Source organism: Nannobrachium achirus (assembly GCF_963921795.1).
Source record: "Nannobrachium achirus genome assembly, chromosome: 15".
Taxonomy (NCBI): domain Eukaryota; kingdom Metazoa; phylum Chordata; class Actinopteri; order Myctophiformes; family Myctophidae; genus Nannobrachium; species Nannobrachium achirus.
Genome location: NC_137822.1, coordinates 30104693 through 30119296, shown reverse-complemented (window position 1 = coordinate 30119296; position 14604 = coordinate 30104693). Strand labels below are relative to the sequence as shown.

Genomic DNA, 14604 nt, shown 5'->3' with positions numbered 1-14604 from the left:
TAACAACGACAGGAAGGTTGAATCTCTTGAAATCTTTCTGAAAACTATTGCTTGGAGTGTTTCTTTGTGGCCTAGTAGTGAATTAAATAAGTCTTGAACCGCACGCATGCAACCTTTCTAACCTGTGATCAAATCCAGACAGAGCTCTCGGCCCTGATGCAAGATACTAACAGCAAGTGGACTGCTCTGCCCTCTTAAAAAATAATAGTACTGCCAGGGCCAAATTGTGCTTTTAGAATCTGCTTTCTGTAATTATGGTTCAGGACATTAAATGGGTTTGTTTGTGATGGGTCTCAAAATGTGTGTGCGTGTGCGTGCGTGCGTGCGTGTGTGCGTGTGTGCGTGTGTGTGTGTGTGTGTGTGTGTGTGTGTGTGTGTGTGTGTGTGTGTGTGTGTGTGTGTGGCAATGGGTGTGTGCGTGCATGACGGACAGTGGGTAGTACATTAACCGTACATGAAACTTAGCTCAAACAAGACTATGGCAACAGATACAAACAGAAACAGCGACACTCTTAGCTTTTCTTAGCTTTAGCATAGCTTAGTCCATGTCCAGGTGTTGGTGTTTCATGTTTACTGTCTGTAGGTATGTTCATGCCAGCTTAATAGATAAACCCATCTCTCTCACTCACTATCTATCTCTCTCTGCCTCACTCTATCTTCATCTCTCTCAGGCATCCCATAGCCTGGAGGGACGATTGCCCTGTCATTGGTTATTTAGTTGTTACGCTAACCAGCCGAGTAATGTTGTAACTTAATCAGTAACCCAGAGACATTTGCGGTTTATAGGGCATGCAGGGACTGGGAGGAAATGTAAAAAAAAAAAAAAGAATCACACCTAGTGTGAAGTGAGCTGTGCTATTTATGAGTTGATTCCATTAACAAAGCTTGGCCAATGTGACCCTGGGTGTACAACAAACTTTGAACACTTTGTGCCAAGATGTAGGCCAGATGTAGGCCAGATGTAGGCTAGATGTAGGCCAGACGTGGGCCAGATGTAGGCCACGCTTCAGAGCCTGGACAAAGCCAGATGTACTCTCATTACACTACCTCCACCATTATTATTAAATCAAACACACTCATGATGATGTTTTCTTTTTCTATTTTTGACATTAATGACAGGAAGAAGGAGCATCGGGTTTTTTTTTTCGAGTCAATAATAGTGTGAGTGTTATTTACTGTGATTATGGCCACAATAGCTCAAGCATTCCATTCCTGCTGCATCAGTGAAGTGCCCATAATGGAGGTCAATTACACCATTTGGGCATGGTGTCCTGTATGTACAATGTGTACTAGCTTAGAAATGTCTCTAATGTGGTTTGCAATATTGGGAGTGAAAAAAAAAGGAAAGTGAGATTGTGTGTTGCGCGTGAGAGAGAGACAGACAGAGAGACGGAGAGAGATAGAGACTGAGAGTGAGAGACAGACAGAGAACTAGCCAGTAGAACAGGATAGTGTGGGTTCCCAGCACCAGAAATAAGAACCAGTTAACTAGCTGGTAGGCCTATCACAATAATTACATAATTGCTTGATCACAATTATTTGAGATAACTGCAGCTATTTTTGCACAATTGTCATAATTGTTTCCATGTTGAAACTTGTTCATTCATACATTTTCAAAGCAAAAGTAGCAGATGTACAAGTTCTCAACGCTTCACTATGCCATAAGTTGTAAACTATTTGTATATTTAAGGTATTGGTGCATTTTAGCTTAAAAGCCAAATAGAAATGTAAATTGAATTTCTACGTTCCAATGTTCAATGCCAAAAACACAATTAAAAAACTACTATTTGTGTGAGAATTAAATGTAAAGGTTCATGATCAGGACAACCTTACTAGCTGGTAGAACAGATAATACTAGTAATACAGTAGTGTGGGTCCCCGGCACCAGAGATAAGAACCAGTTCACTATAGAATAGAACATTTGCAGTAGTGTGGGTCCCCAAGAATGCAGTTGAGAAATATTCTCATGAAGAATTGAAGTGTGAGACTTATGGTCTCCTAAAACTCAGATGGTATGCAGTATTGTTGATTGATTGATTGATTTTATAGTCAACGGTTTGCAAAAACAAGCACAGGTCGGGCGGCCGAGCTTCTAGTAATAATAATAGTTAGTAGTAGAGATGTTACCGATCAATCGGCAATGGATCGGATCGGGCCGATCAAAGCGCGATCGGCGATAATCGGTGGTTTAGATCAAAAGGTAAATTCACCGATCCGATCCGATCGGTGCATCCGATCAACCAGCCGTTCAGTATGCCCACTTGAGGCCATTTTGGGGTATTGATTTCCACAGTGCTGAAGGAATAATTAGTTACTGCTATGATAATAAATACATAGTAATGCTGGTAAATAACTATAAGGCAAATATATAAATGAATTCATGAGTGAATGAATGAATTAAAGTTAAAACATTAACATTTAGAAAATATAAATAATAACTTGATCGGATCTGTGATTGATCGGTATTGGGTGATCAAACTTTTTCCAAAAAACCTGATCGGACCATCCCTAGTTAGTAGTAGGTAATAAGGTCTATGTCACGCTGTGCTATATTTCCTGGAACTTTCACACTTTACATGCATGCTACACACGCACGCGCGCACACGCACACACACACACACACACACACACACACACACACACACACACACACACACACACACACACACACACACACACAGTGCTGGCTGCAGAGCTGATAGCTGAATAAAGCTCTGATTGACTTTATCAGATCTCTTTAAGCCAGGAGCCTGGAGACCAGATGTCTTCTTGCATGCGTGTGTGTGTGTGCGTGTGTGCATGAGACGGACTGTGGGTACACTACATTTGTTTGTGTTTGTATGCATACACACTTGGCTATGCGAGTGATGAGCACATACTGTAAGTGCAAATTGGCTTTGCACATCTTACTGTCTTTGTGTGCATGCACGCGCACATACAGTAACCCATAACAGAACGTGCGTGTGTGTGTGTATGTGCGCGCGTGCGAGCGTGTGTGTTTGTGTGTGTGTAATAGAGACTTGTTTACTCTCCAGCATGATTAATGTCTGTTTGTGTGACAGCTGTAATGAAGGTCTTGAAATTAACTTATCCCGGGAGGGTAATTAAAACTACACAGAGAGAAGACGCGCACACGCACACACACACACACGAACGAACGCACGCACGCACACACGCACGCACGCACGCACGCACGCACGTACACACACACACACACACACACACACACACATGATCTACCACCACCCACACTCCCATAAACATACTGTACAGTATATTATGCTCACAGATGCAGATACACACATTCAAACTGACACACACACACACACACACACACACACACACACACACACACACGCCTCCAGCGAGCATGTGATTATCATTACATATTTCAAAGGCAGATGGTTCCTGTGGTTGACGCTGGGACGAGGCGACGACCCAGAGATATGTGAACTCTGCTGTTGAACCGTGTCTTGTTGTTTCGCTCGGTCTTTTTCTCTCACTTTTACTGTCTTGCTTTTTGCTAAACTGTTGTCTCTGCGTTCCGTCTTCCTCCTCTGACTGAACACAACTCACACGGCGGCCATTGTTGCTCTCACGTCGTATCTGAGGTTGTAGTGCAGGGGTGCCCAAAAGCCCAAAAGGTAGATTGTGATCTACCAGTAGATCACCAAAGGTGTGCAGGTAGACTACATGACATGCCTCTAAAAAGTATATAATTAAAATATAAAAAGAATGTCAATATGCCATCAAGAAGGGCCTGTCAGCTCCCTTCATGGCTTCTAAAGTAGGCAAACCTCCAATGCAATACTTAGTTCAAGAGTCAGTAGCATTACAAAGAACCCCAAAACCTACCACTTCCATACAGATTGGGATGAAGACATTTCCCCCAGTATTTCCCATTTATTTCCCTCTTACAGTAAGTGTGTTTGTCTAAAATGTAACGCTAGTACAGTGCTGCTATTCCAAAGCCCCCCTCAGGCCCTCAGCTAAAACATTTTGGATGGGTAGATCATGTTGAGCTAGTAATTTTAAAAGTAGATCTCACGTCAAAAAGGTGTGGGCACCCCTGTTGTAGTGGATTTGAGATTTAGTTCTAGTTAATTTCTAGTAATTTTATTGGTGTTTATTGGTGTGTGCTGTAGCTGCTTTAGGTGCATTGGTTCTCAAAGTGGATTACAGCAACGTTGCGGGGTCCTTTGTGGGGGGCTAAATTGACCCATACAAGTCTCTAACTCTAACAGTATACAAATGGAACCAAATGAACCCTAACAGGTCCATTTGGTTCCATTTGTATACTGTCAGAGTTAAGCCCTTTGCACACAGGCGCGTTTATCCGCACGGATAAAACGGACAATTTCATTTTTTTTAAAGAAAACAAAGATTCTCTACGACCTCATGCACACCGGATCCAAATTAGCCCTGCGACGAGTGGCTGCGGCCGTGCGTTTTTTTTTCTAGATCGAACCCAGTTCGATTTGTGCGTCTTGTTGCATGCGGTAAAAAACTCATCACTCCTTTTATGACTCCTTTTGGGATCCGCAGCGCCGATTCCGCACAGCATTGCACACCAAATCCAATGTGTTTTATTCATGCAGCAAACAAAAACAAAAAAAAACAACTGTCCTGTGTGCAAAGGGCTTTAAGGTGAGACCTTGACCTTGAAATTTGAAAGTTTTAGAGCCACTGTTTTAGCTAGCGCGTGCAATCAAGATCAAAGATCAAATCAAACCTTTCTCTCTCTCCGTCTCTGTCTCTCTCTAGATTCTACGTTAGAAGATGAAGATGGAAATATCGGTTTGGTGATTCTGTTGGTTCTCTTCTCTGTGGTCATCCTCACCACCGTCCTCTCCCTCATTCTTGTCATGTGGTGAGACACACACACACACACACGCACACGCACGCACGCACGCACACACACACACACACACACACACACACACACACACACACACACACACACACACACACACACACACACACACACACTAACCGTGGTGAACTAAATGGTTGTCCCGGTGGGATTTCCTGACAGCGTGGGGAGGGAGTTGGCTGAGGTCATAGCAGGTGCTGCAGGTGGGTGTCACATTTGCCGGTACACAGCCATTCCGTGAACCGCTGGATGTCGCGTTTTCCCGAATAAACTCCTGTGACTCTCAGCCGAGAATCGTTACCAAATCATCCACAATCGCCGTGTTGGTGGCCAGTTTTGTCCTTGCTGTGTTTCCAGCATGGACAAGGTCGCTCACAGTGTGACAGTTCAGGCCATTTTATCCCTCGGGTTGATAACAGTTATTAGTCCGGTAAAATTAAGGCAGAGGTTGGACAACATTTTATTATTTAGTTTTTCAACTGATTCTGTTAGGAAATTAGGTCTACTAGCCAGGATAAAACATCTACCATAATCTGCTCACTGCAAATACCCACAATGGCCAAATCAAGTTGGCCTCCCGTCGACTTTCTATACAGGAGGAAAATACCCAGAAAAAGATCAGCTTTAAGTAGGATGTGAGGGGTCTAACTAGGGGTTTGTCATGATGCTGAATCCATTGCAAGCATTTGTTTTGCACAAAAAACATTCCTTGGGCTAAAAATGGCCCCAGAAAATGATGGTTTAGTGATGAAAAGTGATGAGTCATCAAAAAATCATCTTTTGTTGGCGTTTTCTGGGGCCAAGGAATGTTTTTTGTGCAAAACAAATGCTTGCAATGGATTCAGCATCATGACAAACCCCTAGTTAGACCCCTCACATCCTACTTAAAGCTGACTGTGGGTATAGTGAGCAGATCATGGTAGATTTCTTTATCCTGGCTAGTAGACCTACGGTAATTTCCTAACAGAATCAGTTGAAAAACTAAATAATATTGTGTGTATATTGAGTGTATTTTTCCCTAGATTTACTAGACTATATCAGTCACCCTTACTGTCGCTTTTTTTTTTTTTCGTTCCCTCACCCCATGACCAAGAGAGTCAACCCTGGGGCTGATAACAAGAATCAGAGATGATAATTGTTATGCTGATCAGTGCACGATAAAGTGCCACCGCATTACTGTTCTGTTACTGTGAGTGACCTGGCTGTGAAACTCATCTTGAGTTGACAAACATGGACACCACGGTCGTTTGCTGCATTGATCAGACGCAATGTTTCTGTTGCCTTTGTGAATAAATAAGGCATTTGGCTAAGTTATGTCAAACAAATTGGCACCTAACAAGTCACTGAGTGATAATCTATGTTCAATATTATTATTATTCATTAAATTATAGCTATTGCTGTTATAATGTTTCATTTTGTCTGGCTGTCTCCAGGATGAAGCAAAGGAGGCGCGATCATGTGACCAAACAGGAACTCACATCCATGGTCAAGATGAAGTCCATGCCGATCTAATGTAAGACAATCACGCACGCACGCACGCCACACGCATACACACACACACACACACACACACACACACACACACACACACACACACGATAAAAGGCGATGTTTAATTTGGTTTGATTTATACACCTTATTTATATACCTTATTATGTTTTTTGAACCCTTTTACATATGAATCTTTTGGATTTTATTCACTTTTATTGTCTATCTGATCATATGTCATCAAAATCCTTCCAAAACTGTGATACTATTCTAATCCGAAATCTAATTGTATGGGGCTTTTAAGCCGTGACATCATTTTGTAGTCAGACCCCCAAGCAGATTTATTGTCAATAATATGGGCAGTGACTAAAGTATAATTCTACCACTTTCCTGTCAACAAGAAAGAGACGAAAAATGTGCTTATAGTAAAAAGATTCACAGGCGTTCTCCTCCGTCTACAAAATGATGTCAGACTTAATAGCCCTATTAGAATTTTCCAGTGGATGTCTCCACTGTGGTATATCTATCACAGGGGTTTTCAAAGTGGGTGACGGGGAACCCTGGGGTGCCGCGACGGCAGTCCAGGGGTGCCGCGAGATCATTTGATAATATTTGGAATTTATTTGGACACTTGAGAAAATATTTAGTATCATTTTAAACTTGAAGTACACAGTTATTTTCAGTCAGTTCTAACCAAAATGGCTGTTATCTCAACGTTTTCCTTGCAACATAATCACTAAAATATCATTACTGTCAGGCAGAAACCTCTGTTGTACAAAACTAGTTAAAACAGCCGATGTTGTGTGCTTGTAGATGTTTTCACTAGTTTAGTACATTTTATAGATGATAAATACAAAACAAACGGTTTTGGACATACAAGGTTTCCACCCGACAACGATGATATGCTATAAATAGGTGCTGGGAGTGAAAATTATAATGTAGGGGTGCCTCGGATTAAACAAATATTTATGGGATGCCCTGAGACAAAAAGGTTTGTGAACCCCTGATCTATCACTAAATAGTTTCTGTAGATGGCCATAGTTCATGGACCATCTCTTTTCTGTTCTCACCTCGGTTCCCTTCCTGGTGGATATTTGTAGAGCTTGGGGTGAGTAAGAGGCCTTGTGGGAGAGCTAATTAGAGTACTAATGATTCCTACAGCGCTGCCTCTTTTGGATCTAAGCAGCCGCCACAAAATGACCACTAATGAGAGTGAAAGCCAGACACTATACTGATGTAAATAGCATTCAAACACTCCGCAGACAGCCAGCCAACATGTGATTACAAACATAAGAAACGCACATACACTCAGATTATAACCCTGCAAGCAGGCCTATATATATATATCATATCCAATGTCGTTATTTCAATCCGTGCTGTCAAAGCGCTGTTTAATTAGCTTTGATTTATATGTTTTCTTCTCCTTCTCATCTCCTAAATCTCTGTCGTGCTCTTGTCTTCTCTCCTCCCACGTATGTGCTGGCCGCCCTGCTCATATTATTTCTCTCTCGTCGTCTCATTACTACATTTTCTTTGTCCACTCCCTTCCTGCTACTTCCTGCCTTCGTCCTTTCCTTTCCTCTTCTCCTCTCTCCTCTCCTCTCCTATCTTTCTTCCTCTTCCTCTGCTCTCTAAGGTCCAGGCACGTGCACAGTCTGCACACATAGACATCAAAGGGGGCTTGAGCCCCTGCACTTTTATCTGTCTGTGAAAAAAAAGTGCCCTCTCCAGACCATGAATGCAGTTTTCACTATGGTGAAAGAAATGCAAATGCCCACTTTCCATGCCATACCTGAAGGCAGCATTCAAGAGAATTGCCTTGTCCAAACTCTCCTGAATACTGAATGAATTGAATTGAATGCTGCGTATGCCACATCTCCAGTATTGACTCGATTATGCTTAGTTCAGTGTGGTATCAAGCACCAAAAATAGACAACCTCCAAGCTCACAACGCGTCGAAGGGCAATGCGTTGTGAGCTCTGCTATTTTCAATATTTTCACCAAAAGACCCTTTTAGAAATGTCAGCCCCTGCCTCTCTAACATTCTCTGCACGTCCCTGTCTCAGGTCATTCTGGGGCGTCCTCTACTCGTCGGCCCGTTCTAGGGCTCCTCAGCGGGACCGGCCTCCAGCCTCTACCACTGCCGCGCGTTGACCGTCCTACCGCAACAAAACCATAATGCATCGCTCAGACTCCAATCCGCAATCCCATAAAAAGAACTGCGCAGAAGCCAAGGTTAGCAATTATAAACGCTGACGTGTGGTACGTTTTGCAGTTGTCACCATTACTGGGTTGCACAGAGCAACAACAACTCAAAATAAACGACAAAACTGCATTACCCACACTGCACCGGCAGACTTCACCTGACTCCTCCCCCGCAGCACAATGTGGAGGTGGGGATTCTGAACGCTAAACAGTCGGATTTCTCAGGCAAACTCGATGCAGCTCTGTGTGATCATCCTTTGCCAGCCGCGTTACCCGAGCTTGACTGGTAAGCTTCCTCTGTGCCGCTTCAGGGGGACTGAGAGCTTGTGTGGTGGCGAGTTGGTCAAGTTTTCAACTTTGGGACTTTGGCTTTTTTAGTCTAGAAACATGACAGGAAGTATTGATGCCAAACAGGAGGAGAGTTTTTTGGGGTTTTTTATTTTTTTATATGCGAAGATAAGACTTATATATAGTAAATAGAGGGATTTTCATGGACATAAACAACAACTTGCCTCTCTCCCTTTGACTGACCCTCACCCAGAAGTGTTCGTGTTCGGTTTCCCTCTGATTCACCTCTCTGTTCTCTTAATTAAAAACTGATTTCTTTCCTTTCTTTTTTCTTTTTTTGGGGGGAGGTTGTTTTGTGCTATGGAGCTTTGTCTCCATACAATTTAGTTTTATTTTATCTTTAGTTTTTTTGTTTTCAGATTAGATTTTTCATTCTCTTCCTTTATTTTTTTGTTTTCTTTTTTCTTTTGGTGAACTTTTGTGAGAAGAAATGGATAAACTATGTGTATCCATTATTTAACTGACTGACCGACCGGCCAACACAATGCTGTGAAGGAAATAGAACTTTTTCTCCCTGACCGTCAGTCTGTCGCCAAAGCAACCAGGGAGGGGCATTACGGGCCTCCGGAGAGGGGCATGAAGTGGCCTGTTATAGGCTGAGGCTGCTGCCAATCACCTAAACAAGTGGGCGGGACATAGAGCATGTTGGGTGGGGAGGTGGGGAGGTGGGTGGGCTTGTTACTTTGGGGTTTGAAGACACGTCATATTTTATGTATATTTTCTAAAGTCTGTTTGTTACATGTTTAATGTTGGTTTTGTCTAATTTTTCTGTTTTATTTTTGTGTTGTCTTTGTTTTCTCTCCGTTTATCCATCCACCCATCCATTGTATCTGGATGGCTGTGTTACACAGAGGAATGAGAGAGACATAAATACTGAAAAGAGAGCTTAAGGGATAAAAGTGAGTTATTGGCCTGTCACATACCACCAGCAGCACTATGACTATTCAGACATTCAACCATAGATATAACATTTTTACCATATCTTTATTTCTGAAAGTGGTCTGAGCATTCTTTTTTAGAACACAATATGACATTCTAGTGTTAAATCTGGGGTTCATGAACTTCATGTAACTCCTACACGCTTTCAGAAATCGGGATATAGAAATCATTTCAGATCCAATAGTTTAGTATGTCATAGTACAGATGCGACCTAATCCGCTGAATGGAGTTTAAGAAATATTCAGCTGATCTTTTTTTTCCTCTTTATAATTTTTATCCCACGATTTTGTAACCAATTTTCACCCTGTGCCAATTGCCTATGTAATCCTGGGCTCTGCTCTCCCTCTGCCGCGCCTGGGGAGACAACGGACTGACCTCATGCTTCCTTCTATGCATGAGTAGTCCAAGTTGCTTCTTTTCACCTGACAGTGGGGATTTCCCCGGTTTGAACGTAGCGCGTGGAAGGAACACGTTATTCCAACCAGTTCCTTTCCCCTCCATCAGGCGCCCCGGCTGGCCAGGGGGAGGCATTATAGAGACCAGGATTACTGCATGTTTTTGTGAGGGTAGCTACCCTAGGAGACACGGGGAGAACATGCAAACTCCACACAGAAAGGCCCTATATTCAGCTGATCTTGATGGAACTGTTGCATTTTATTGTATGATGCAGTAGGCTATAAGTTTCCACAAAATCTTGGGAATAACTGAGAGTTCAGTTTCGTTTTAGAACGACATGCTTTGCTATTGGATCACACATTCCTTGATATGAGTAGGGTGGAAGAAGATTCACAGAGACGAGAAAGACAGTTAATTTCAAAGCATTTGTGTGCAACTGCAAATATTGCAATTAATCATCATTATGGGAAAATGACACAATATTGTTGTCGATATTGCAACCCTGGCAGGACATTCCCTTTTTAAAAGAAGAGGTCATTATTACCCTAAATTCAAAGAAAGCTTTCAGACCACATGGTAATGATACATTTTAGCATTTTGAGAAAACACAAATTTGTTTTCTTTTTTCTTGTCTTGTTGTTTTTGTGGTTATGTTCTATGATCCAAAGCTGTGTAGTTATCACCGATTGATTGATTGATTGATTGATTGACTGACTGTGTAGTTTGTTTCAGAAACAAAAGGTGCATCTAGTCAAACATTTCACTGGTTTGACAACTGTATGTTCTTTCAAGCTAGTTCTTCATATTATGCATGGATCCAGTTGAAGCTTTTTTTTGTATATTATTGTATATTAATCATTATGAGATACATTTTTACTATCAGTGATGTTTATATGTAGAAAAGAAATACTCATATATATGATTCTTTAGTTAGTTTTCATAGGTATGTGTTAAACTTAGTCCTGGGACATTTGATTCATTACACATTTTGCTGCCTGAAATGTTCAGATTTATGATTGTATGGTATTGGCAAAATTTGCAAAATATTTTGTAAAGTTCTCGTTCTGGATTTGAACATTTGACTTGCCACTCATTGGTGCAAATGTATCAATGTATCAACAATATTTTGTTTTCATAGATTATTAAGCTTTAAATGCAACTGCAAAATCACTTTCAGATTGCAATACCATTGACACACATTACTTTCTATAATTTCGTATTGGATAATTCTAGAAAACTCTCTGATTAGAGAGCTCAGTTTTTGGCCCAGTGACTAAGTCTGAATCATTCCTGTGAGAATTTGACGCTATATGTGTTTGTGTTCATCCGTCTCTTTCCCAGTTTTATGAAGCTCTGTTGCTGTATGGTTACTGTAAATGACAATGTGTTTGATGAGTTTGTCTTCATCCAACTCGCTTTATTCTGATTCTAATGGTTTTTCAAACATTTCTGCTCAGTGGCATGAACCCTTGAGTTGGCCTCTTACTCAGCACAGTGTATATGGTAGCTTTTACAAAGAAACCTTTACAAAGGAAGAAAAATACGAAGCGACACAGATATTTGGGTCCATTTGAAATTCATTCAAAGATTATGCGTATATAGGCTATATGTTCCCTTGATAGAGCTAATTCAAATTCATTTCCCATATCTCCCATAGCAGTCTATCAAGAGCAACAGTCTGCCTACAATCAGATAGGTAATTCAGTTACAGCCAGCATGAACACAGCCATTGCTATTGAATTGAATATGTTTTCCTTTATCACATTGTGTACTGATTTAACATGCCTTTCCAATGCATCAGTCTGTTTCCATGTCTGAAATGCAATCAAAAGTCAGTGTCTGTCTCTTTGTGGTGCCTGATCTAATAGTTCTATAAGAGTATGGATATGAGTAGTGTATGTTTAGCTATGACTAACGTTATGCTTAACATTGCTGCAGTAGGGACGACACAATTACTTTATTTGTTGGTGATAATTTGTCAAATTATGTTATTATTATATGTTTGTGTTTATGACTTGAAGAATCTAGCCAAAATTACTCCCTGAAGAAAATATACAGTATTGTTTGTCCATTTGTCCATGACTCATAAACCATTTGGCCAGCTGTGAATCGATTATTCAGGTTAGATTGGTAATGTTTTAATTCATTTAGGACAAGCATTCTAACAAAAGCATAGTCTAAAAATACATCTATTCATTTGAAAATGATTTGTGATATATATGGCCAAAGCTGTGAATAGAAAATGACATGTATTGACACCTGTATGGTCATTTAGCCCCTCGACAAAGACGTAAAGATATATATATATTTTTTTTCAACCCTCTATTGATGGCTGGACATGCTTGGTTTGATGATGTCAGTGGTACCATTAAAAACCTACAATTCTGCTATCCATTTGTCAGCCAAACCGGTTTGCTTTGGAAGCTCAGTTCATGGGAAATACATTTTACGAGCTGCTTTTAGTGAAAAGTGTGTTCAGATCATCAGTCAAATCGAATAGAACTTATTTTGTATTTTTTCTTAGCTTGTCATAACGTTAACCATGTTGATGTTTACTTGTTTTAACTGTTTCCTCTGTAAGAAATACTGTAATATGTTATGAAATATTCAATTCTATCCTAGCAGGCTGTAAAGGAGACTGGTTGCATTGTTTGTTCAGTGTTAAGCCGGAATTGTGTTCAAAGCCCATCTTTTTTAGGCTGACAATAAAGTGGCCCTGGACAACAGCAATTTGTAATAGCACACAGGTGGCCACTAGGTGTCATGTGGTTCACTGGTCCCAAACTATATTTAGCTTTTAGAGTAGCCAAGAGTTAAATGCTTTTCATTGCACCATATCATATATTTGAGCATTACTCACAAGGAACCTATTGCTAACAAGATGTGTCTTTAAAGGTGTGATCATAACCTCAAACTACCATGCAAGTGTTATGTCATACAGCAGCAAACTAGATGGAAATGGTTTGGTTTTCTGGGCCCAAGAGTTCAAAACCTTTAATCCCTATTCCCTTTATCCGAGTGAATCAGATTCTGGCTTGAGGTAGTTAAAAAAAAAGGATTGCAATCACTTTGATCTAATCTGTGATCTTAGAATTATCTCAGCAATGTCTCAATATGTCAATATTAATACGTTTGATTAATCAAATCAATATGTATTGTATGTGATACTTTATTTAACACCCAGAATCCAAGTCTGAGCCACTCGGATAGGGATTGAAAGTTTTGGACCTTGGAAATCGAAAAGGACAGAAGAGTTGGTTTAGCTTGAAATAAATATACTTCACCATAAACCATTGCACCTTTATAATAACTTGGCAAAGATACACAAAAAGAGACACAACAACCCATATAGTAACTGGTGCGTAGAACTTACCTATGGTGAAAATATGTAGTAAGCTATAAAATACATTTTAAAACCGTCTCAAGAGGATAAATCATTGTGGTACGAACACTCAGTACATTTTCACGGTAGTCCGACTCCAAACAAGAACTAAGATCCCAAAAGAATGCTTATGGTATTCAAACAAAGAGTGAAGTATTAGTAGCCTACTTTAGTATCTTCATCTTTACACACAAACCCATATGTGTTCTGTAGTTACTCCTTGGTTGTATCATGAACAGACAAGACTGATTTAACGTATGTTCAACTAAATAAAGTGCCTTTTTCAGTTGATCATTTTTAAGTGTTTTTAAACTTGATTCCAGTCTTAACATGATCAAATAACATGTTCCGTGATCACTGCATTAATCAAACTGGTAGCCATGATCTTTTCTGTCAGGTGAAGGATGTGTTAATGAAGTAGAGAGGATGTGGGGAGATCAAGTAGGTGACTAAAAAGAGGAGATTTTCGAAATGCAGTCATTTCGATTTTGAGGTTCAGTGGTTCCTCTCATTGGCTAGGAAACTGACGAAAGCACAGGAGCAGATGAAATGAAAGGAAACTGATGAGGAGAAGAGACAAGGTGATGACAATGAGTACAGGAGGAGATGAAAGGACTGGACGCCTTCACTCTATCGCCCTGGTAACCCCGGGCAACAGAAGCTCTACTTCCTGCCCAGCCCACGTGAAGGGGTGGGAGGGGGGAGGATACATCCTGTCCTGGTGAGGTTCACAATCTATCTGGACACAGTAGCAGAGATAGTGCGCACGTGTGTGTGTGTGTGTGTGTGTGTGTGTGTGTGTGTGTGTGTGTGTGTGCGTGCGTGCGTGTGCGTGTGCGTGCGCACATGGGAGGAGGAAAGGTGTGGGAGGTAAATTGAATAAACTGTCTTCTGCAAAGGAAAGCCTGCTGGTGAACACAGGATACAAGGTGGTTGACTATTTGCCATCAGAAACAACCTGGTCGGCCAGCTT

General features: G+C 41.0%; 1 protein-coding gene across 1 annotated transcript in view; it reads left to right on the top strand.

Moving 5' to 3' along the window:
* Window positions 1–9241, top strand: part of il11ra (interleukin 11 receptor subunit alpha) — a 91933-nt gene extending 82692 nt beyond the window's left edge. The window contains exons 10-12 of the mRNA XM_080742716.1: window positions 4765–4870; window positions 6307–6386; window positions 8428–9241. Of these exons, the coding sequence (XP_080598842.1) occupies window positions 4765–4870; window positions 6307–6385 (185 nt within the window). The 3' untranslated portion in view covers window position 6386; window positions 8428–9241. The remainder of the gene's footprint in view (window positions 1–4764; window positions 4871–6306; window positions 6387–8427) is intronic.
* Window positions 9242–14604: the final 5363 nt, after the last annotated feature.